The 26,577-nt window shown below is 44.1% G+C and overlaps 1 protein-coding gene across 1 annotated transcript in view; it reads right to left on the reverse strand.

The window, feature by feature from the left end:
- LOC126419925 (tryptophan--tRNA ligase, mitochondrial) overlaps nucleotides 1-24,505 on the reverse strand; it is a 61,090-nt gene extending 36,585 nt beyond the window's left edge. The window contains exons 1-3 of the mRNA XM_050087214.1: nucleotides 24,292-24,505; nucleotides 23,702-23,866; nucleotides 12,606-12,704 (exon numbers count right to left, since the gene is read on the reverse strand). Of these exons, the coding sequence (XP_049943171.1) occupies nucleotides 12,606-12,704; nucleotides 23,702-23,866; nucleotides 24,292-24,405 (378 nt within the window). The 5' untranslated portion in view covers nucleotides 24,406-24,505. The remainder of the gene's footprint in view (nucleotides 1-12,605; nucleotides 12,705-23,701; nucleotides 23,867-24,291) is intronic.
- Nucleotides 24,506-26,577: the final 2,072 nt, after the last annotated feature.

Here is a 26,577-nt window from a genome sequence, read left to right on the forward strand (position 1 = left end):
TTGGAAGATATTGCAGAACTCCTGCAGTGGAAGGAAGAATACTACTAAACACAGTAAAGAATAATCCTTCGACAAGCTCAAGAGCTGTAGGACAGCATTGGGTGTCAGCCATCAAAGTGTTTGAGGACTTTACATGAAGACTGAATGCATCCATATCAAACTTCCTGGCAGATTAAAACTGTGTGCCGGACCGAGACTCTAACTCAGGACCTTTGCCTTTCACGGGCAAGTGCTCTACCATCTGAGCTACCCAAGCACGACTCAAGACCCTTCCTGAAAGCTTCAATTCTGCCAGTAACTCGTCTCCTACCTTTCAAATTCATTCTGGATGCATTCATATCATTTACAGAGAGTGCAAGCAATGACCCCTGATGATTAACTTCCACGTTTCAACTTTGCTCCTTGGTACCTACAGCAGATTGCAGCCGGTGATACCTTCCCTGCAGTTATTTTATTTACTGATGAGGATACCTTTATGCAGTCAGGTATGTTGAACATCCTTACCTGTGGGCTCATGGTAACCCACATGGCACAATAACATGTGCCTAGCAAGAGAGATTTTCCATTAATGTTTGGGCAGGCATTGTACAGAATAACTTAGTAGACCATACATTCTATTGAGTTGTTTAACTGGCCACATATACATCATCTTCCTACAGGAGGTACTTAGTCAAAATGTCAGGAATTACCTGACAGAGTCTACAGTCAGCAGTGGACGGGACAGGGCAGTCCAGTTCCCTGGTCACCATGTTCTCCCAATTTAACCTGTATGGATTTTTTTCTTGTGGGATCATATAAGAAGCCTGATGTACAAGAATCCCATCACATCTGGAGCAGATCTAGTTGCGCATGTGTTTGTTGCTGCTGGACATCTTTCTTAATGTAGGCCAATCCACGCGCTGTCACTGTGGATTGTGTATCACTGTTGGTGGCAGCTCCTTTGAGCACCTCTTGTAAATTATTAATAACTTTCTGATGCCATTTGTTTTCACATGCCTTGTGAGTCATATTGCTTTACAAGTTAGCACTGTAATGTGTCACTACCATACATGCATTCCTGTACGAAATCTGCTTATTTAGGTCCCATCCACATCGCTTTACATTTTTGACATATCTTCTAGGACCACAAAATACGCTCAGATATGCAACCTACAGAGAATATGTTCAGTGAAGATATTTGGTACATAGTGTAGCTTCACTTCAAGTATTCTGTTAAAATGTCTGCACAGATTTGAGTTGAAATTCCTTGTAGGACATTACATGTATTGTACTGGATGAAGCTGTTATCAAACGCCATATCACTAAATGTAAAACAGAGATAATATATGAAGAAAGCTACTAAAATGTTACTGTATTGTTGCAGAAATCTCAACAGCACTCACACAAATTTTGTATTTTAGCTTAAGCAATATTTGTCTGAGTACCAGTTGCAGTAATGACAAAGATTTTCATCCATTTTTTTCAATCACGTCTGGCTGCTTCTTTTGCAACTGCACTGTCACAGCATAGCTTTTTTACATTTCATAGCTTTTTTACATTTCATTTCATAGCTCTTGTGTGATCCATCAAATTATCTCCACCTAAAAAGGAAGCTGAGCAAAGGAGTACATTACAGACTTTTCTCAAATTGTCACCTTGCTCCCTCTACTAACACATAATATAATTCTGTAGCATTACAAGCACTCTAGAGACAACCTGCAGTCAGTAGAATGTACCTGTTCAAAGCACACAATATATCTCTTTCAGTATGGGGGAATGCCGTTTTCTCCACTCACTGTCAGACTAAAAAATATAATTATCAGCCATCTGCTACACTGGACTGGCAACATGTTTATACATCTAGAACCTGCCAATGATATGTATATAGCCAGCTGGCTCTACTGAACAAGTACTGGAGTGGCTTTCTCATAGACTACAGTATACATAGGAGAATTATTCATGTGTTGCTGTGATAACCAATGACTGCCAATGACTGAAATGTTCATAATGTTCAGAGAGTCTGGGACATCTGTAATCTGCAAGCACACTATTTCTGAACAGCACGTATGAGGTGTGTTCAAAAAATTCCAGAACACTTATAATTTCGTGCCAATGGTGTGATGGAGCGAAATGTAGTTGAAATCCATGCTCATGTCTGTGTTGAATGCGTAACTGCCAGAAGTTTCAGTGTTTTAAGCCTGTTAGTTATTGTTCAAGAGCTGTACTGAGTAGAGCGCTTTGTCACGCAGTTTGTGAATTTCAAGATGGCAGACTTAGAGGAGCAATGTGTCTGCATTAAATTTTGCATAAAACACAAAAAAAACTTTAAAGACACACATCAAATGATGTAGTAAGCCTAGAGCCATACTAGGTGTTAATAACGATTCAGGTGGTTTAAAAATAGCCAGACAGAAGTTAAAGATGACCCTCATTTAGGACACAATTTTATATCTACCAACAATGCTCATGTCAGGAATGTCAACAAAATTGTGCATGCCAATCAAAGACTGACTGTCCAAGAGATTGCAGAAGAATGTAACATTTGGATCATGTCATGAAATTCTGACACCGCATTTTGGAATGCATCGTGTTGCTGCCAAGTTCGTCCCACAACTCATGAGTCAAGACCAAAAAGACCTTTGCCTCACAATCTGTGTCAAGCTTTTGGATTGTGCAAATGAGAATGAGATGTTCCTTAAGAGAATCATAACTGGTGATAAGACATGGGTCTATGGTTGTGATGCTGAGGCCAAGGTTCACTCTTCACAATGGCTGGGAATGGTTCTCCAAGACCAAAAAAAGCTTGTCAAGTCAGGTGAAATGTCAAAGCCATAGTTTTCCTTGACTTTGAAGGATAGTTCATCACAAATTCATGCCACAGGAAGAAACTGTTAATTGATAGTATTGTCAAGATGCCTAAGAGGAAATGTGAGATGGAAATATCCTGAAATGTGGTGAGACGATTCATGGCTCTTGCATCACAATAATGCACCCGCACATTCATCTCTGTTGGTGCGTTAGTATTGCACAAAAAACAAAATCACTGTGCTGCATTGCCCTCCATACTCTCCAGAACTGGCCCCCGTGAACTTTTTTTTTTTTTTAAATTGAAAACTTGTTCTATCAATGAAGATTTGCAACAATAGATGAGCTAAAAGGAAATTCACAGACAGCACTTCATACGATCCAGCAAGAGGTATACAAAGACTGTTTCTGGAGGTGGAAATGGCATTGAGAGCAGTGTATCAATTGTGGAGGACAGTATGGTGGTGGTGGTGGTTGTTGGGATGTTTAAGGGGGACTAAACAGCTAAGGTCATCAGTCCCCCATTCCAAAAACAAGCGAGACAAAGTCGCAGAGCAGATAAAACCCCAAGGGGAAGGAGACTGTCCCCCCCCCCCCCCCCCCCCCCCAAGTGCTAAAGAACACAAATTAGGCAACGAACACTACAGAAAAGAAGAGTACAGACGAACACCAGACAGAAAGAAATAGAAGAAAAGAAGATGGCCGGAGACTGGTTGACTGACTACGACAACAAAAAAGGGAAAGAGTCAACCATCCGATGAGACACCACAACAGCAACAAATATGGAGAGACGCGAGGACAAAAGACACAGAAACGGAAAAGTGCAGGACCCCCCTAAATGGATCCATAAAAAGGACTAGCATGGATAAAATGTAAAACATAGTCAGCCATGGAGGCATCGTCGCATAAAATCAAAGGCAAGGTGCCCGGGAAATTAAAAGACTGCCGAAGGGTGTGCAGTCAGGGACACTCCAATAAAATGTGGGCGACCGTCAGCCGGGACCCACACCGACACAGGGGGGGATCCTCCTGACGCAAAAGATGGCCGTGCGTCAGGTATGTATGGCCAATGCGGAGCCGACACAGGATAACAGTCCCTGCGAGAAGACCGCAGGGAGGAGCGCCACACATCGGTCGTCTCCTTGACTGCCCGCAGTTTATTAGGCATTGTCAAGCCTCGCCACTCAGCAGACCACATCCCAAGCACCTTACGGCGCAACACCAGCTGCTGATCGGGAGCCGTGAGGCCGATCTCCAAAGCTGGGGCGTCGAGCGCCCCTTTGGCCAGCCTGTCAACATGTTCGTTCCCCAGGATGCCAACATGACCTGGCGTCCAAACCAAGACCACCGAACGTCCAGAACGGGCAATGGCGGAAACAGACTCCTGAATAGAGGACACCAGAGGAGAAGAGGGATAGCAGCGGTCGATGGCCTGAAGGCTGCTCAGGGAGTCACTGCAGATGACGATGGACCTACCTGAGCAGAAACGCATATGCTCAAGAGCGCGCAAGATGGCCACCAGCTCTGCAGTAAAAATACTGCAGCCAGCCGGCAAGGAGTGTTGCTCAACATGGGCAGTGTGAGCAAAAGCGTAGGCAGTGCGACCATCAACCAGGGAACCATCAGTGTAGACAGGCTCACAGCCCGGAAATGATTCGAGGAGCGCAAGAAAACGGCGACGGAGGGCCACAGGCGGAACCGAGTCCTTAGGTCCCTGTGCCAAATCCAGACGGACGGATGGCCGGGACAAACACCTGGGAGGCGTAGGTGTACGGACCCGGAAGGGAGGCAGAAGAGGGAATGACCCCAGTTCTGACAGCAGGGACTGGACGCGGACAGCTACGGAAAGCCCAGACCTAGGTCGCCGTTCGGGCAGATGGAGGACCATGGCAGGGAAAAGCAGGCGACGATTGGGATGGTCTGGCGAGCAATGCACGTGGACAGCATAGTCGGCGAGCAGTCGATGGCGGCGAATCCGCAGCGGGGACACCCCGGCCTCCACCAGTAGACTATCTATGGGGCTGGTACGAAAAGCGCCAGTTGCAAGCCGAACCCCACAGTGGTGTATGGGGTCTAACAACTTCAACACTGAGGGTGATGCAGACCCATAGGCCAGGCAACCATAATCAAGCCGGGACTGCACAAGGGCTCTGTACAATCGCAGCAGCGTGCAGCGATCTGCACCCCAAGACGTGTGGCTAAGGCAGCGGAGGGCGTTGAGGTGCCGCCAGCATTTTTGCTTCAGCTGAGTAACATGAGGAACCCATGTGAGCCGGGCATCAAACATGAGTCCCAAGAAGCGGCAAGTGTCCACCACTTCAAGCAGGTGGCCGTCGAGGTAAAGTTCAGGATGAGGGTGGACCGTCCGACGCCTGCAGAAGTGCATAACTCGAGTCTTGGCTGCAGAGAACTGAAAACCATGAGTCAGAGCCCATGATGCTGCCTTGCGAACGGCGACTTGCAGCCTGCGGTCGGCGACTCCCGTAGTCGTGGAGCTAAATGAGATGCAGAAGTCGTCGGCATACAAAGAAGGAGATACCGACGACCCCACTGCTGCAGCCAGACCATTAATGGCCACTAGAAATAAGGAGACGCTCAACACTGAGCCCTGCGGGACCCCATTTTCCTGTATATAAGATGAACTAGAGGTGGCACCGACTTGCACCCGGAAAGAGCGGCGCAATAAAAAGGTTTGAAGAAAAGCCGGGAGCCGACCACGAAGACCCCACTCATGCAACGTGGCGAGGATGTGATGCTGCCATGTGGTGTCATACGCCTTCCGCAGATCGAAAAATACAGCAACGAGATGCTGACGTCGGGCAAAGGCCGTACGGACTGCAGATTCCAGCCGCACCAAATTGTCCATGGCAGACCGGCCCCGACGGAAGCCACCCTGGGATGGAGCGAGGAGACCGTGCGACTCAAGGACCCAACACAAACGCCGCCCCACCATACGTTCGAGCAATTTGCACAAAACGTTGGTGAGGGTAATGGGACGATAGCTGTCCACCGCCAGTGGGTCCACACCGGGCTTCAAGATGGGGACAATAACACCCTCTCGCCATTGCGACGGGAACACGCCTTCGCTCCAAATGCGATTAAATATCGCGAGAATGTGTCTCTGGCAGTCCCTGGAGAGATGCTTCAGCATCTGCGCGTGGATGCAGTCTGGGCCTGGTGCTGTACCAGGGCAATCGGCGAGGGCAGCGAGGAATTCCCTCTCGCTGAAAGGAGCATTGTATGTTTCAGAACAACGCGTGTGGAATGATAACGGCGTCCGCTCGGCTCGCTCCTTCAGAGAGCGAAAGGCGGGGGGATAAGTTGCAGTCGCAGAGCTCTTAGCAAAGTGCGCAGCAAGGTGTTCAGCAATGGCAGCAGCGTCCGTGCAGACAGCGCCGTCCCAGGAGATCCCAGGGACACCCATAGGGGTCTGGTGTCCATAAATCCGCCGGATCCGGGACCACACGAGCGAGGGGGAGACATGGGAGCCCAAGGATGAGACATACCGCTCCCAGCACTCCTGCTTACGCCGTGTAATAAGACGACGGGCCAAGGCACGGAGCCTCTTAAAGGCGATGAGGGTCTCTAGAGACGGGTGCCGCCTATGACGCTGGAGGGCCCGCCTACGGTCGCGAATAGCCTCAGCAATCTCCGGCGACCACCAGGGTACAGCCTTCCTCCGAGGGAGTCCAGAAGAGCGGGGGATGGCAGCCACCGCTGCCGAAATGATAGACGTGGTTAAGACATGGACCACCTCGTCAATGTCACCCTGTGGGGGAGACTCAATGGTTGCAGCGGAAGTAAAAGCTGGCCAGTCAGCCCTGTGGAGAGCCCAGCGGGGCAAGCGCCCAGAAGAATGACACTGGGGCAGTGACAAATAGATGGGAAAATGGTCACTACCACACAGGTCAGGATGCACTCTCCAGTGGAGGGATGGGACAAGTCCAGGGCTGCAAATAGAGAGATCGATGGCCGAGAACGAGCCATGGGCCACACTGAAATGCGTGGGAGCACCGGTGTTCAAGAGGCTAAGGTCGAGCTGAGCCAACACATGCTCCACGGCCCGACCGCGGTCATCGGAGACAGTCCCACCCCATAGAGGGTTGTGGGCATTGAAATCGCCCAGCAGCAAAAAAGGTGGCGGCAGTTGGGCTATCAGAGCAGCCAGGACATGCTGCGCGACAGCACCATCAGGTGGAAGGTAAATACTGCAGACGGTAATAGCCTGTGGCGTCCACACCCGAACAGCGACAGCCTCTAAAGCTGTTTGTAGAGGTACAAACTCGCTGTGAAGAGAGTTAAGGACATATATGCAGACGCCACCAGACACCCTTTCATAAGCTGCCCGGTTCTTAAAATAACCCCGATAGCCACGGAGGGCGGGGGTTCGCATTGCTGGAAACCAAGTTTCCTGCAGAGCAATGCAAAGGAAAGGATGACGGCTGATAAGTTGGCGGAGCACAGCTAGATGGTGGAAGAAACCGCTGCAGTTCCACTGGAGGATGGTATTAGCCATGGATGGGAAAGGCGTGAAGGGATTGGGGAGGCAGATTACGCCTCCGGGGCCCCTGCTGCTACTGAGTCACCACCTGGACAACAGCTATCTAGTGCATCCGAGGGACTGGCGAGATCCATGTCATCAGTGGACGCCAGAATCTCCACCTCATCTTCAGACGCAGAGCTTGTAGGAAGTGGTGGAATGGGTGCCACCGCAATGTCGGTAGCCTTGGGGAGTTTCTTCTTCTTCTGCTTCTCGCACTGCGCCTTGGGTGGTTCAGGCTGGGAGGGCGTCACTGGGTCAGTCTCGGGGACAGACGATGACCGTGTGTCCCGACGACCAGGGACTGGTGGTTGTTTGAGCCACTTGTGGCTGTCGGCTTTGGAACCGGTCGGAACGTGCGAAGGGAGGTCCCCAAGGGACCCCTTCCTTACGAGAGTAGCCGAAGAAGTCTTACGCTTCTCCGGTTGGGAAGGGGGGACTGATGTCCCCGATGGTTGGGGGGGGGGGGGGGGGGGTTGCTCCTGAAGTAGATGGAGCAGGAGCAACAGGAGGTTTAGTGCCCCCCACCATCAAGGGGGCAGGTGTGGGACTTCGACTCTGAGAGCTGACTGGAGTGGATGGAATTGTAGAAGGAGTGACAGTTGCGGCATAAGAAGCTGTCATGCGCACTGGATGAAGCCGATCATATTTCCGCTTCGCCTCAGTGTACGTCAGGCGGTCGAGAGTCGATTTCCATGATCTTCCGCTCCTTCTGCAGAATCGGACAGTCTGGCGAGCAAGGCGGATGGTGCGCACCACAGTTCACACAGATTGGAGGCGGCGCACAGGGATGATCAGGATGGGAAGGTCGACCGCAATTGCGACAGACGAGGTCGGAAGCACAGCGTGAAGACATGTGGCCGAACTTCCAACACTTGAAGCACCGCATCGGGGGAGGGATATACGGCTTGACATCACAACAGTACACCATCACCTTGACCTTCTCAGGTAACGTGTCACCCTCGAAGGCCAAGATGAAGGCACCGGTGGCAACTTGACGATCCCTCGGACCCCGGTGGACGCGCCGGACGAAATGGACACCTCGGCGCTCCAAGTTGGCGCGCAGCTCGTCATCGGACTGTAAAAGGAGATCGCGGTGAAAAATAATTCCCTGGACCATATTTAAGCTGTTATGTGGGGTGATAGTAACAGACACATCCCCCAACTTCGTACAAGCCAGCAAGGCTCGTGACTGGGCAGAGGATGCCGTTTTTATCAACACCGATCCAGACCGCATCTTGGACAAGCCCTCCACCTCCCCGAACTTGTCCTCTAAATGTTCGACAAAGAACTGAGGCTTCACAGACACAAACGAGTCCCCGTCAGCTCTGGTACAGACTAGATACCGGGGCGAGTATCTTTCGCTCTCATTCACAGCCTTTCGTTCCTCCCATGGTGTGGCCAGGGAGGGGAACGATTTGGGGTCATACACATTAGCCTTAAAGTGAGCTTTGGAACGCTTAGAGACTGCTGACGGCTGGCCGCCAGCGAGAGATGATGTACCACGCTTCATTGCGGGTCATCCGCCCTGATGCCACCTACTCCGACCAAGGGCCCTCCCCACGGGTGCCACCCAGCCACAGCAAAGGCCACCTGGCAGGATGGCCATTGCCGGGAGTCCCGATGCCCCAGGGCGATGGGCATCTACTCCTTGGCATACGTGGGGAGTTAACGGCGCAGGCATCAGTAGAGCGATCCCTGTGTTGTCAGGGGGCTACAACCAACAGGGTACATGGCGGCCCCACCACAACGGACTGGCTACCGTGCTGGATCTTAGGTGCAAAAATGGCTAAGGTCTTCGTCGCAGTTAAAAGAAACACTGCAGAGTGCAGCGTGGTAATCGCCCAAGAGATCGAAAACGAGCGGGACACCATTGCAACGACGAGAAAGACGGCTAAAGGTCTAATTGCACGACGGATACAATGCACCATGTAAGGCGCCCTTCCCAAAGTGGCTCGCTCTTCGGAATAATTTAGAAAGATGGAGGTCAAACCCGAGAGGGGACCATCACATAAGGCCGAAACATGTGAGACTCCTTTTAGTCGCCTCTTACGACAGGCAGGAATACCGCGGGCCTATTCTAACCCCCGAACCCGCAGGGGGTGAGGACAGTATTTCGAAGGAGACCACGAGCAGTAAATAAAAGGTAAGTGTAAAAAAATTTTGTGGACAAAGTTCCGGAATTTTTTGAACAGACCTCATACACATCACTCTTATCAATGCATGTTACCTGGGCGACACAATTTAATGTAATTTCATTGAGCTTCCAATTGTTTCATTAGAACAAATTCCATAACCAAGACAGGTACTTCCAGCTAATTGAAATTTGCGATATTTTCCTCTCACAGCTGTATTACCAGTCATAACATCACTAGTGCTTAGTATGTAACAATTAATGTACAATAGGCATTATAAAGGTTCTTGAGCCAGCGCATAGGTGGTTTACATAAATACTCATTCAAACTTACAGCACTTTTGATAGTATGGTCTGAAGTTTCAGTGTCACACATTTAGTTGCTTACTTTTATGTTTATATAGACTATAAAGCGTTATTTTTACGAGAAAGGGTTATAAACTGAATTACAAACTGTGACAGAGTACCTTGTTTCAAAACATTTGTCCTCTAAGAGCACAAAAACTGACTGAACCAAAATTAGATTAAGGAGAGCAATGCATGAAGCATTCAATGAGTTCAAAAGTGAATTATCCAAAGATCTGATAGAAAACATTTCTGCCTTACCTTAAGTCAGTGAAGGGCATCTCTCTCGATGCCAAGTGACCATAATCACATGAAATAGAGGATGAAAGAGATAAGGTCAAAATATTAGCTCAATCTTCCAAAATCATTTCTCTGAGAAATATTGTACTGTAGTTCCTCCTTTCAATAGCCTCACAAATGTCAAAATCACATATTGAAATAAGTGACTGTGGGATGTGAAATCAACTAAAATCCATCAACTGAGGGAAGCCGGCTGGATCTGATGGGATGCTTATATGATTCTACATAAGAGTATACAAAAGTACTTGCTCTCCTTCTAACAGCAGTCTACTTGGGTCCCTAGAGGAGGAAAGCATTCCTAGTGACTGGGAAAAATGTGCAGGTCATTTCCATTTTCAAGAAGGTTTGTTAAACAAATGCGCATAACTAGAGCCCTATATTGCTGATGTCAGTTAGTTGTAGAGTTTCAGAACACATTTTAAGCTAGTGTACTATGATATTTCTGGAAACAAAAATTTTGCCTGTAAGAATTCAACACAGATTCTGCAAACAACAATCACGTAAAACCCATCTCGCTTTGTTCATTCATGAGACCCACAAGGCAATAGATGCTGGTGTCCATGTTGAATCTGCGTTTAAGTTCCATGAGGTGTTTGATACAGTTCCACACTTCCTAATGAGCAAAATAAGAATTATGAAATGTCAGAACAACTGTATGACTGGACTGGAAATATTCCAGCAAACAGAACACAGCATGTTGTAGTCAATGGAGAGGAATCTTCAGATGTAAAAATAATTTCTTTCAGATGTACACCAGTCAAGTGTCATAGCGCCATTACTTTTCACAACATTTATAAACAGCATAGTGGATAACGTCAGAGGTCCCATGAGACTTTTCGTGGATTATACCATCATATACAGAGAAGTTGTAATGTTAGAAAATTGTAGCAAAAGGGAAGAAGAACTACAGAGTATCAATTCTTGGTGTAGGATTGTTAGTTGCCTCCAATATAAACAAATCTAATGTATAAATAGGCAGAAAGATCCATTAATTTACAATTAAATAAATGCTTAATAATCATCAGTAGTAGTCACATCCATTAAATATTTGGGAGTGTGATAGACTGGAAGCTAACGAAGAGGTACAGAATTAAATTGGGGAGAAAAAGCTTTATGACAGAGTTTGACTGAATGAAGGATCAACTCTTAGGAAGCATATTAAGGTATCAAGGATTAGGCAGTGTGGTAGTGGAGGGGGGGGGGGGGGAGGGGTGGTTGTGAAGGTTTAAAATTGTATAGGAGACCAAGGTTTGACTACAGTAAGCAAGTTCAAATTAATGTAGATTGCAACTGTTATGCAGAAATGAAGAGGCTTGCACAGGATAGAGTAGCACAGAGAGCTGCATCAAACCAGTCTTAAGAACAAAAACGAAAGCATCATCATTTAATTATGTGGCTATATAAAATCTTCCTGTATCACTAATTAGCAAATCAATACTGTAGTTTCACAATGGTAGCATCACAGATATACTTAAATATTCTGTTATCAAGTCTCTTCATAAAAACATATATAAAAGTAGCAAAAAGCTCTCAATCCAAATCATTACTACTAGAATTTACAAAAACCAGACTCTAAGGTAATGTAAAATACAATTTATAAAGACTCAGTGAGAAACAGTTTCAATTTCCAAAAGGAGTGTCAATCAGACTAACTCTTATCAGACAAGATATATACACCAGTGATGAAAAATCACCATAAGTTTGAATATTTTCTGATCTGGCCATGGGTTTTGATTATATAAACCACAATAATCACATACCAGCATTACAGAACTATAAATAATTGATATAGATATTCATGGTTTTCAGCTTACCTGTAGGAAAAAGTCACATAAACATACATTCAGAAATTATGAAATGCTTCACATCATAGAAAATTCTACAACAACATACACTCTGCAAGATACCTTACAGTGTAGCAGAGGATACTTCTGGTACCGCTATCGTTTCCACCTTCTCTGTTCCATTCCCAAACAGAGTGAGGGAAGAACAACGGTCAATGAACCTTCAATGAATTCAAATTTCTCTGATTTACTTGTTGCATTCATTTTGTGAGATATATGAGGGAGGAAATAATATGTTTCCCAACTCTTCTTGGAACCTACACTCTCATAATTCCAACACTAAACCTCTCTGTGATGTACACCTCTTTCATAGCATCTGCCTCTCATGTTCCCTACACAATCTCATAACGGACTTGGATTTTATCTCTTTTATTAATCCAACCAGTAGTTGTAAAAGACCTATATGTGGCATCACGTGACTGTGTTACATCACAAAAGCATAATTCTTGATGGAAATGGCATGGTATATTAAAAATCAAACATTTTTTAAAAACATCAGTGTGCTAAGATTTAATTATAATTTTCCTTGAAACTACAGTGGGCTATAATTCATCAACTTTGTAAACAAGTCTTTCAAAACTGCAGTAAGCACATCAAACAAAACTATAAGCAGAAACTTCTTTGGTACATGCAAAGAACAAAAAAGTCTATACCTTACCATGGATTGCTGGAAAAGAATACTCCTTTTTGGGTCTATTCCACAAGCCAGTAGGGTGGCTGTTAACTCCAGTATATTACTATGCAGTTTCTTGGGGTCCTGTTAAAAAAATTAAATTTAATTTTAAAAAAAAACTGTCACCTTAATTTGGCAAATAAAGATAATTGTATTAAACAAGTACTGGTATGTGATTTAAGTACCTCCACTAAAGTTACAGGTTTGGTGTAACGCAAAAATTCGTAGTTTTACAGCCAGTAACATCAAAGCATGAAATCTCAAATAATAAATATTAGTGAAAATATGAAACCAGTTGAAAATGTACAAAACTAATGGAAATTCTGGGATGGAAAAATATGTGAAATTAGAGACAGGCAAATATTCACCTACAGCACTCCGATGCTTGGCACACAAACACATAACAGAAAACAGAATTCTACTGAGTGAGTACACACATTCACATGCACAACCACATGACACCAACACACATCCCACAGCAGCAGCCAGTGTATACGTATGAGGGTGTTTGTGTGTATGAATATGTGCACTTTTATTGGAGACAGGGCAAGAGTTTGTAAGCTAATGTGAATACTGTCTTCTGTTACATGTTTCTGTGCACTACGCATTGGTCCGTTGCAGGTGAGTGGTTGCCCTTCCCTTACTTTATGTATACTACTTGGAGATCTCTCGAAAATTATTGCCACGATAACAGCACCTAGTGAATGGACACTCAATAATTGGAGAACAAGAGTTAGAATATTAAAACCTTACAGTAATGGAACTGTTCACTAAATAAATGTGGAGAGGTAGCTACATTTTTTCAGTAAGGAACCAGATTGGTTATGTTTACAAAGGTGGTCTGAAAGGCTCTCGACCTGACAGTGAAAATTACAATTTGTTTCATCATCATCATCATCATTTAAGACTGATTATGCCTTTCAGCGTTCAGTCTGGAGCATAGCCCCCCTTACAAAATTCCTCCATGATCCCCTATTCAGTGATAACATTGGTGCCTCTTCTGATGTTAAACCTATTACTTCAAAATCATTCTTAACCGAATCCAGGTACCTTCTCCTTGGTCTTCCCCGACTCCTCCTACCCTCTACTGCTGAACCCATGACTCTCTTGGGTAACCTTGCTTCTCCCATGCGTGTAACATAACCCAACCATCTAAGCCTGTTCGCCCTGACTGCTACATCTATAGAGTTCATTCCCAGTATTTCTTTGATTTCCTCATTGTGCACACCCTCCTGCCATTGTTCTCATCTACTAGTAGCTGAAATCATCCCAGCTACTTTCATATCCATAACCTCAACCTTATTGATAAGGTAAACTGAATCCACCCAGCTTTCGCTCCCATACAACAAAGTTGGTCGAAAGATTGAACGGTGTACAGAACAAGAGTTAGAATATTAAAACCTTACAGTAATGGAACTGTTCACTAAATAAATGTGGAGAGGTAGCTACATTTTTTCAGTAAGGAACCAGATTGGTTATGTTTACAAAGGTGGTCTGAAAGGCTCTCGACCTTGTCGAGTCTTGGTACTGACTTCCTTCTTGCAGGAGAGAGTAGATCGTAGCTGAGCGCTCACTGCACTAGCTTTGCTACACCTCGCTTCCAGTTCTTTCACTATGTTGCCATCCTGTGAGAATATGCATCCTAAGTACTTGAAACCATCCATCTGTTCTAACTTTGTTCCTCCTATTTGGCACTCAATCCGTTTATATTTCTTTCCCACTGACATTACTTTCGTTTTGGAGATGCTACTCTTCATACCATAATCCTTACATTTCTGATCTAGCTCTGAAATATTACTTTGCAAACTTTCAATCGAATCTGCCATCACAACTAAGTCATCCGCATATGCAAGACTGCTTATTTTGTGTTCACATATCTTAATCTCACCCAGCCAGTCTATTGTTTTCAACATATGATCCATAAATAATATGAACAACAGTGGAGACAGGTTGCAGCCTTGTCTTACCCCTGAAACTACTCTGAACCTTGAACTCAAATTACCGTCAACTCTAACTGCTGCCTGACTATCCATGTAAAGACCTTTAATTGCTTGCAAAAGTTTGCCTCCTATTCCATAATCTCGTATAACAGACAATAACTTCCTCCTAGGAACCCAGTGCAATTTGTTTTCCATAATATTTTAGTTTTTAAATATTACCTCCTCAAACATTAATAGGTAACTCTTCATTAAGCAGTGCTCCAGTGACATTATTCCATCTGTAGGGTGTCCAGTGAAAGACCCCAATTTCAAAATTAAATACCTCAAAAACAGATCAACAGAGTACAACAAATGGTATAGTTGTTGTGAAAGCTGTAAGAAGTTATACTGAAGTTTCAAAATAATTCATAAAGCTGCTAACAGAGGGCACTGTAAACAATACATAGTACCTATAAATAGCAGCTCAAACAAGGACAACAACTATAAAAAGAAAGATGAGAATATACCTCACACATCTCAAAAACTGGATGACAAAGTGGCACAACTGACCAGTTCAACAAAACACAGTCCTGTTCAGACGCAGACACCTTACCAAGAAATGACATCAAAAAGACAATGACATACACCTTACACTGTGGAATATCCAACTTAGAGTAAACAATACACTAGATACTTAGGGGTGTTTCTAGATAAGCATCTCAACTGGGGGAACCAACAAAAGCAGATTGAGACGAAACCTGACAAGACAGATCCAAAGCCATCTTCATGAATGTAATGATCAAACTGCAATACACACATATAAAATATATATGATGATGATTTGAGGTGAGGGCCGCTCAACATAATGGCTATCAGCGCACTGAAGAAAAGTCAGCATGCCAGTATCAGGGGTGGGGACAAAGGCTGTCCCCACATGCCCACATGCGGAGCAGTTTATAATGTATTAAAGTCTACCTCCCCACAAATTTAGGGATGAAGCCTGACAGTTCACAAAATTCCAGCACTCTTCTAACACTGAAGTCAGCATTGACAAAGATGGTATGCAGATCTCCATAGAGACTGAGGGCTGTTTAATATCAGTATATAGGACACATGTTGCCAACATATGCTGAACTGAAAGTGACACACCACAAACCTTACAGAGTGGTGGATTCTCCCATTGGAGGAGTAAGCCATGAGTTAAAGGGTTATGCCCGATGCACAGTTTGGTAAACAGAGCCTCCTTCCAGCAGTGAGGCTGACATGAAGTCTGCCACACTGTGTGGTCTATTTGAGCATCCACAGTTTGTTTTCTGTCACCTACAACCATTCAGTCTCCCACTGACGCATGATGTGTCTGTCAGAAAATGAGATGATGGCATGCAACGGGATGGGGCACTGATGCACAGCACCACTCTAACATGCTTGCTCAGCGGCTTTGTTGGCTATGTCGTTTTCTGTATCCCAATGTGGCCAGGTACCCAACAAAAGATCACCTCCTTGCCATGGTGTTAGAGCCGCTGTAAGGAGTCATGGATGAGCTGAATCAGCTGTTCTACTGGATACATTTGGCAAAGTGAGTGCTTGTAGTGCACTAAGCAAAGTGGAATAGACAAGAAGCCTTGTACGGTGATGCCTGTGAATCCTCTCCAGTGCCATCAGAATGCCATATAACTCTACATCATAACTCATAAATTGTTCCAGAAGATGCACTTTGAAAACACTATCAGAGAAAACAGCAGAACAACTGACAACATTCCCTTGCTGGGATCCATCTGTAAAAACAACAATAAAATTGTGGTATGTACTTGAAATGGATGAAAACAAAGTTGTAAAAATATAATCTGGAGTTCAAGTTTTCTTGTACCGTGTCAAGCGCAAAATCACTTTGGGCCTCTGAATGCACCAAGGCGGAAATGTGTTCCATCCCTGGCTGTGTATTTGGAGGTTTGATAGATGTTAATTTCAAGTAAAACAATAAACCCAAAAAGTGCACCAGTTACTTGAAAGTGTAAAATAGTGTTTCCCATTGTGAGCACTGGTTGGTTGAAACTTCAATGAACACAGTTAAAATTGACACATGTAGTCTTTTCTGGTGACAACTGAAAACCAGTTGTCCTGGCCCAGTTTTCTAGCCTCCTAATGGTCAGCTGTAGCTGCCGCGTCGTCGTCATAACATCAGAGGAAGAGTAGAAGATTGCAAAGTCATCCACAAACAAAGAGTGTTTGACAGGGATCCTGACTGCGGAGGGAATGCCAGTGGCAGTGATGGCAAACAATGTGACACAGAGTACACTGCCTTGGGGAACTCCATTCTCTTGAACATAGCAGTCAGACAAGGCATCAACAATGTGGCATCGAATTCGCCGGTCCTCAGGAAAAGGTTGGATAAGAAGTGGCAGGCATCCACGTAGTCCCCATTCATGGAGTTGGAGAAGGATGATGTACCTCCCAGTAGTGTCTTATGCTTTTTCGAGATCAAAAAATAAACAAACCAAATGGTTTCGGTGTAAGAAGGACTCCTGAATCGCAATCTCCAGTAGCATTAAGTTGTCAAGGGTGGAATGGTAGCGCCTGAAAATGCACTGGGAGCAGCTCAGGTGACGTCGGGGTTCGAGCAGCAAGAAGCAGCAGCAGTTGACCATGTGTTCACGAGTCTTACCCATAAAACTGGTAAGGGCTATACTCGTAACTATTAGAGGCGTTACGGTCCTTGCCCAGTTTCCACCAGGGAATTAATATTGTCTCCTTCCAAGTCATGGGGTACTGTCCATCAAGCCAGATCTGATTGAAACAAGAGAGGAGCTGTGAACTTCAGGGCACAGATGATGAAGCATGGGATAATGGATCTCATCAGGTTCTGGAGCAGTGTGTCTGGTTGCAGACGAAGTTGAATACAGTTCCCACGTGGAGAAAGGAAGGTTGTAGACTTTCACATTATGCGAGAAGAAATGGGGCTCTTCATCTTCACAGTCCTATGGAACACTTGAAAAGCAAGAGCTTGTCTGGATGACGTAGTGACAGTAAAATAATGGTCAGTTAAAATCTGAGCCATGTCCTCTGGTATGTCCACCAAGACCCCATTTACATGGGCTGCCCTTGCCTGAAATCTGCCATACTGAGTCCCAAACTTGCACAATGGAAGTGGATTGATTAATGGAAGCCCTCTTCCATTCTTTTATCACGTGCCTCGCATATGCTCTTGCAGATCTGAAGGCTTGCAGGTTTTCTGTAGTTGGACGGTGTTTGAAGTTCCGCAGAGCTCTTCATCTGGCCCTGATTGCCAATCGACAGTTGTCATTCCACCAAGGTACAGGCCCTCGTCTGAGGTGGTTACTAAACCAAGGAATGGACTCCGCGGCAGCCTGTTGGATCTCAGAAATGATATGGGCCAACGTCTCCGGTGCACAAATAAAATAGCCTGTCGGCAGTACTGCAACCAATTTGCCCTTTGTATCATCCATCTTTGCAATCTCTTGTCAGTCACTGTCCAAGTCAGCAGACTGATCCATGCCGGGAAGTGGTCACTAGAATGTAAATTTGTAGCCACTTCCCACTGGACTGAGTCTGCAATAGTTGGGGAACAAAAACAAAGGTCAATAGCCGAAAAAGACCCTATGGCTGTGGAAAAGTGTGTCATCCAACCCGAGAACAGAAGGCAGATATCCTCAGAATGGACAAGTCGCTCAATCATCCGACACCTGGAGCAACTGGTAGCCGAGCCTCATAGCACACTGAGTGCACTGAAGTCTCTCACAAGGAGAAGTGGGTGTGGGAGTGCCCAGAAGAGCTCTGTCAGTGCATCTACATCCAAAGAATCATTAGTTGGAAGACGCAAAGAACACACTGTGACGTTAAAAGTGCTAGAACTTTCATGGCAATTGCTTGTTAAGGTCATGGTAAGAGGGATGGGAGAGGAATGGCATCTGTCATCAATTGAAACAGCCACTTCACCTTCAGCCCTGTCTCTAGTAATATTGTCCTTCCTGTAGAGGTGGTAAGCCATGTAATGAAGGTGTGTCAGTGACTTTAAAATAAGCATCTTGTAAGCAGATGCAGAATGGTTCCTCCTGGACCAGGAGCTGTAATTCTTCCAAATGTGAGTGGTATCCATTTAAATTCCACTGCAACACAGAAATCCCTGGGGGGGGGAGGGCATTGGTTCACATTGGTTGGCCTTTTCTTTCTCCCTTGGAGGTGGTGATAAACCGGGGAGGTCAAGGAGAATGTTATCCAGTTCCCGACTCCCCATTTCTTCTGACTGGAAGTCCATATCCTCAAGAGCACGGTCCCCATCTGAGAGGGAGAGAGCTCACTGATTCAAAGGTTAACTACCACTTTCTTCAACTTGGAATTCCTTTCTGAAGGACAGTTTTCCTTGTTTATGAGACGAGTTGCTTGCTTGGTTTGAGCAGGTGGCTTTGTAGGCTTCTGATGGTGGGCAGTGGTATGTGGCTTAGGCGGTAAGCCCATCACTGATGGCTTCCAAATGATTTTTGTTTGAAGTTTAGCGTTTCCCCCACATACACCAACACGTGCATGTGCTTGTACCTAAATTTGTGGTCTGAGTTTGTGTGGAGGCATCACAATTAGTGACTGGCATCTTAAGGGCTGATGCAAAAGAAGGAGCAAAAACTGGAGGTTGCATAGCTTTGAGAGCTTTTTTTAGCTGCACCATAGGGTGTGTGTCTCTTGACTTTCAACTCTTGAATTTTCCTTTCTTCATTGAAACATCACACATTCTGCTCGACACTGGGTGATCCCTGTAGCTGTTTACACATTTCAGAGGAAGTGTACAAGAATTTCCTGATTCATGAGCTGAGCCTCCGCAATTGCCACACATAGCCCTTCCATTACATCCCTAATAGTGTGACCAAATCTTTGTCATTGGAAGCATCGCATTGGGTTAGGAACTCACAGGCGAACCTTAAGACAGATGTACCCTGAAAGAATATGTTCAGGTAATTCTTGAGTACTAAATGTTACAATAAATGTTGCAGATTTGTCCAATTTACCATTGACTCTTTTCATATAGCTCAGCACTTCTGTGATGCCCTTATTTTTCCATTCTTCATGAAACTCCACAGGGTCCACTTCCATTATATTGGAGCAGGTACCCACGTACCTACTAAAATTAAGGATAGTATGCAACTCAGCCTTGACTGGGTAGCCACCGAATGGGGAGAAAATATACATGAGATTTGTACTAGAGTATGCAGTCCCTTTGGGTGAATACAAGAAAACATTGCAGAAAAACAGTACAAAACCAAGAGAAGAGTGCAATGCACAATAACAAAGCTACCAACCATTACACAAAGTCTACCAAATTATTGGAATTGAACTCCTACATATGTGTATGGCCAAACTAAGAGCAAGATATGGCAATTACATCCTCCACAAAATATCTAACATGGAGGATCTACTGACAAAAAACCACAGAGTAAACAGGACATCCAAGTACAAATACACAACATATTTCTACACAACAGCACAAAACACAGCAAATTTATACTCGGACCTTGCCTTCATTCTGAATCCCATAAACACAAATACAACTCCCCCACCCACCCACATCAAAGAAAAAATGTGTACACACACACACACACACACACACACACACACACACACACACACACACAGCCATCACCAGCAGAACATAATAAAACGTAACACACAAGACTGCCCAAGATATAACTTCTCAAAAGTACTGTGTACATGTCTCACACTTTCATTACTTTGTATTGAACCCCAGTCACAAGAAACACACAACCTTATTTTTTTATTCATATGACCGGTTTCAGTTCATCCAGAACCATCTTCAGATCTGATATTTCAGTTACTCCTGTAACTGATGAACCGAAACAGGTCATATAAATAAAAAAAATTTGCAATCAAGACGGATTATAAGTAACATTATACAATCACTGATTGCTGCTATCCCATCAGACATTATGTTTGTTTTTTGCAAAACACACAATCCTCTCAAGGGTTAGATACCCAAGCACTAGAGTCCACATGTGATAAATCATACTACACTGATGTCCAAAATTAAAGCAACAAGCCTCTGTTTCCCACTCCTGTGTCTAATTCACGAGATAATCATACAAACTGTCAACAGATGTCCATACAATCGTGTTCTGCATGGTACATGGCATTCTCGCCAATGGACGACCATACCAACAATGAGGAATAGTGTTTGCTGGATAGTCCCACATTCACTATCACTGTGCACACAGTCACAGATGGTGCAGTATGGCACAGAGAAGGCACTGATCAGGCTCTTTGCGGTGGAAGTCCATGGGAGGAATGGAAGCAGGACAGTCACAAACTGATGTCGCCCAATGGCTTAATGTGAATCGTTCTGTTGTTTACCGGATGTGGCAACAGTTTAGAGAGATCGAAATTGTATCATGAAGACGAGGGCAGGGCTGACCATTTGTAACAACAGAAAGAGAAAACCATTATTTGGATGTAAGTGTATGACAATACCGCTTTAGTACTGCATGGCAAATGGCATCTGACCTCAAAGCACCCATTGGATGTGTTGTGGTGAGACAAACGGTGTGCAGAAGGTTCTTTATTGTTGGAGACCTATTGCTTGTGTACCTCAAACAGTGGGTCAATATGAGTCCTGATTTGGTCAGGACAATGACTCTCAATGGAATTGCATCTGAAGGCATTGTAGACCATGAGTCCAGGACCCAACCATCATGGAAAGACACCGATATCGAGGATGATTCCAAATGGTGTGGGCAGAGATTAACCACTCAAACACATCTTCATGAAATTGTACAGTTAAATCGGCAAGGTTTAACTTCTGTTAGGTATCGCGACGAGGTCTTGGGACCTTGTGCAGTTGTTGCGAGGTGCTGTGGGCCCAGATTTTGTATTTCTGGATGATAATGCTCAAGTCTGGCTGATGTTTTCTTGGAAACAGAATATACTGCATGAATGGTACAGCCTGCTCGCTCTGCCGATCTGAATCCCACAGAGCATGTTGGATACACTAGGGACAAAGGCTGCATCACATCAGCATCCACCAACCACTCTCCAAGACTTGCAAGCGGTGCTGCAGAAAGACTGGGTGTTACTGCCTCAACATGAGATTGAGGACATCATTCACAACATGCCCCATCGTTTGTCAGGCCTGTATTATTGCCAGATATGGTCCAGGGTGTGTAAATGGGAAAGGAAAAAAATTCCCTGATTTACTTGTTACAAAATATATTTTCTCCTGGGTGAAAATACACATTTCCGTGCCAAGTGACAGCATACTTTCTCTCGGAAGTGTACAAGTTATCAATCCTTTGAATGGCTATGGTTTTATACACCAGCGCAGAATTTCTCGGCACTTTAGAAAATGAAACTCAAGGAAAAAATAATAATCACATTTTGGAAAGATCTTTGATGTACAACAACATGTACGCTGAATATTTTCGTATTACAAAAGTATAAATCCGAATTCCACCAAACACCGCATGTTACTTTCTGAAGTATTAAAATCGAGACTGCAATGCTCTTTTGTAAGCCAGTCATAGCTCATGTCATGTGATCTCGCCAGACGATGACAGCAGATATTCGGAGTACACAACACGTGATTTACTCAGCGAATAGCATCACTGTTAAGTTGTGTGAACACACAAATAGTAAAAGTTAATGGATTACATTAATATACATATTGTTGCTACAAGAAAAGCAAAGTTTTCACATATAATATTGGTCTCGAAGATTTGTGGGGATCTACAACCACCAGCTCACCCCTTAAAAGTATCGATATCCTACCACAGCGAGAACAACATATCTAAGCCAGATCAGTTCTCTGTAGTATGCGCTCATGCTACACGCATTGTGTATACACTGCAAGAGTAAAAGTATTCATAGTAAGTGATGGGAGTGCGAGTGATTATCGTCGTAATTAACTCGCTCACTCACCACTACCTATAGATTAATATGCTGCAAGAGAAGTTAAGCTTGCACATATAATGTTGTTCTTTATGTGCATGTTACACTTTAAGATACATCATACAAATGTGCCAGTAAAATGTTTAATAACGACAAATGTCTGATCTGGGCTTGAAATTCTTCTAAATGGCTTGTCCTCAAAGAGTTGATTTTTAAATAAGAGTCAAACACTCCGTGATTTAAGAAATTCATCGTACATTATTTTGTATAAAAGGAAATTTCCTTTGAAAGTAAAGCCTAGTTTACACGACGACATTGGGTTGCGCTACTCGTTCCGTGGAATGAGTTACAAGCAAATGGTTTCATATGTGACTGTAGACACTGCAACACCAGTATACACTCCAGTTTCGTCGTTTTGTGGGTCCCTGAGTCGTGTCTGAAATGAAAGTTTTGGCAGCAACACGTTGCACGAGTTGTGATGGAGTTAAAGCTTTTTGCGTGGAATCGCTGCACAAGAAAAAAAATAAGAAACGTGTTATGATTCGTAACTGGATGAAGGAAAGACTTCAGCTCTGTTGTTCAGCACCCTTGCTGAAATCGTGCATGAAGCACTTTCACCAGAGCTGATATTACATATCACATTGTGTGCATTACAATCGAGAACACTCGTCATGCTATAAGATGCAGTTGTAGTTGGTGATGACGCCTTTTCATTAACACCAGCAGTTATTAACATTAACAGTAATAATTATTGACATTAACAGCAATAATTATTCGAATCTGGCAGCATTAAGAAGAGAATGGTTTGCAAACTACTCTCTTGAAGATAGATCTGAACATGGGCAATATTTCAAAATTCTGACATATGTGAATAAAGAGCACTCCAGCGACATTTTAAATAGATGAATATTGAATACAGAAGGCAGCTTCTTGAATTTGTATAGCCTTCTCTCCTGTCAACAATATTGCTTAACAAAGAGTTGGCCAAATTGAACGATGGGATTTAAGTCTTGTAGGCGAGAGCATTGCCACAGCTAGAATTACACTTGCTTGTATTTTTCTTAATTCAGTTGTATATGTGCTCTAACTCAATAAATTTTGCCCTGAAGCTCAGATATTGTCAAACCATCTACGTTATGATCACATATAACACCCTCAGTCTGTAGGAGCTGTATGATGACTGACATTCAGTCACCCATCCAACATGCCACACTACATGGCAAGTATGGACAGAAAAAAAAAAACAGCTTCAGTACTTACTTGTGGGATAGTCATCGCGTGGTGATCCACAATGCTAAATATAGTTTTCCAGCCTCCATCTTGAAGTTCAACCCATTTCTGAATAGCACCAAAATAATTCCCTAAGTGGATTGCACCTGTTGGTTGTATTCCAGAAAATACTCGCTGTTCTGGGCATTCTGGCTCCTAAAACAAACGTCACAGGAATCTTAATGGATAGCTGGGAATGACAGATCAGCACAACAGTTCAAGCACTAGTGGCCCAGTGTCTCATACAATTCTCAAACATAATACTGGTCATTTAAAATCTCTTGTCCATCTCAACTGTTGGAGAGAAAATGCTGCTCCATATGTTACCGTTATCAAATTCTTCTATTTCCACTGTTTTATCGTTGTCTTCTTATCTGTAACATCTTTTTCTAAATATCAAAACGATGTGTCACAAACCGGTTAATTTTTCACAGCACGTATTAATCCTGCACATGTGTTTGTGTTTACACGTCACCACAAATGGAAATTCTTGCGCTATGTACAACGTATTGCTGAAACAATACATTATATACTATAGCATGCCACAAAAAAATAATACTGTAATAAATACCCATACGCGCCTTTTTGGAAGCAAACAACCTGCACTGCGTAAAGTAAAACTGCCCCTTGTCAACTGTGACAGTGTACGAACGAAAACATATCAATTTAAACACAAAATTTCTCGTCAGAATCATTATCTAAATAACATTGCCTTTACTTGGTGTCCCCTCTTTTGCTATACAGCTACTTCCACTTCAACACACACAACCCGCCACCACTTGCCGAAAGCACGGAAAGTCGGAAACAGCAACTCTCGAAATAATTACACAGTCGACTAATCGATAGAACATTCACAAGAGTGGCTGATCGCAAGCGATATCACCTGCAGTCGATCGTTTGCTTCGACCCCGACATGCACGAGTGATTCCCATACACCCGCAACGATCTGTCAGGGCAGATATTTGTACATATGTCTGTGAATGCAATAAATCACTGTAAAGGCCCGTCCACACGCAACGATCTGTTTGCGCAGATCTCTGTGCAAATATGAACAAGCAGCACATCGTGTGACGCTAGTTCTCTCTTTTAATAGGAGTGTATGTTGTCTATATTTATCGTAAATTAACACTACTGTCGAATTTTCTTAGCAACCATAACTTGAAAAACGCTTCAGAGAAGTAGTAAAACTTGCACCAAATTTTTAGTTGTCGTAGTAGATACCTCTATTTTGACTATAAATTACTTAAATTCCAACAGAACACTGACAATATTTGTAACATATCAAACTCATGAATTAAAAGAGAATCAGAAAGCTTAGTATAAAGTTACTTGATTAACATTCTGTGAAACATTGCACTAGGCATAACGTGTTTACTGTTCTGTAAAATACTGTACCACGAGTAATGCAGCCTCACTGTGTTTGCTGTTCTCAGGCAGCGGATGAGTTGGTTACAATTCGTAAGTAGCAGTAAATCGCCCTGACTACTGTCAATCGGTTGGCAACTACTGTGAAAGGTATGTTGGGATGGCTACCAAGAGTCGTTCAGCAGATGTACCAAAGATCCGTTAAGTATTGTCCTTTTGTAAGGACACCGTCTCTTGTGCAGGAAATAATGGCCCAATCATTACCCATCCATCTCACTGTAAGTGACGTGTAACTGGTGGATCTAGGCGTCCTCTACAGGGTAGACAGCTACCAGGGAGGACTCAGAGTGTTATACTGATCCCCCTAACATACAAGTTCGTGGTGCTGTCTTTCACTGAAACTGCAACTGAGCCAGTGGGACTCTCTTCACCTGTTTTGAGAAAACCTGCTTTGTCGTGTGTCAAGAGAGGGCAAACACAAAAGGGTAGTCCTTTATTAACCATCGGTAGTTCCATGTATGGCGAATAATGGTGCTCCTTAGGAGAAAAGAGGCAAGGGATGGGACAAAACACCAATTGCAGTCAGTGTGTGTGCCTGGAGTCCTCATTCAGCATGTTGAAGAGGCTATTCAGGCAGCCATTGAGGGAACAGGGTACAGCCAACTAAAGATTGTGGCACATGTTGGAATGTCTGGGTTCCAAGCCCATACTTGGATCATTGCAGCAACTAGCAGAGAGGGTTACATTACCAGTCTTACTCGCAGAGCTTTAACGAAGCTCATACTCTGCAGCATTATTTCACGAACATATAGTGGCCCCCTGGTTTTCAGTCAAGTGGAATGCTTGAAACAGAAACTCTGATGATTCTGTGATAAGATAGGCTGTGACTTCCCATACTTGCACCATAGAGTTGAGAGTTGTAGGGTCCGCCAAAATAGGTAAGGTGTGTACTACACATCAGAGGCAGTTAGCCAAGTATCTGTGTGTGGGGTGCACACAAGGGTTTTTCAGGTTAGGTGATTCTCTGTCCAATCCTGATAATAATAGCTGTGGGAAACCTAGATGTATCCGTGTAGGATCCTAATTGATGAAGCATTCACAACGAAGTGCCAATGTTTCAAGTTCTCCTAGTAGGCACTGATGCTCACTTAAAATTAGGCAGAGAAAGCTGGCTAAAACCTGAAGACGACAGTGAAATCTTTGGGGAACATTTAAGCATATCCCAAAACCGATATGAAAACAGGAAACAGAGATGGTGTATTTGTTGCAGTAGACAAGAAACTCAAATTCACTGAGACAGAACTTGAAGCTGCGTGTGAGAGTTTTTGGGCATGACTCAGAATCAAAGGTGGGCCTCAAATTATAATAGGGTCCTTCCAGATTCTCCTTCTGATGCAACCAAAAACATTAGAGGAAGTTCCCTAACAATTCTGTAATCATTCGAGGAGACTTCATGCATCCAGCAATCAACTGGGATAATTATAGGTTTGTTAATAGTGGAC

This window comes from Schistocerca serialis, chromosome 9 (assembly GCF_023864345.2).
Source record: "Schistocerca serialis cubense isolate TAMUIC-IGC-003099 chromosome 9, iqSchSeri2.2, whole genome shotgun sequence".
Lineage (NCBI taxonomy): Eukaryota > Metazoa > Arthropoda > Insecta > Orthoptera > Acrididae > Schistocerca > Schistocerca serialis.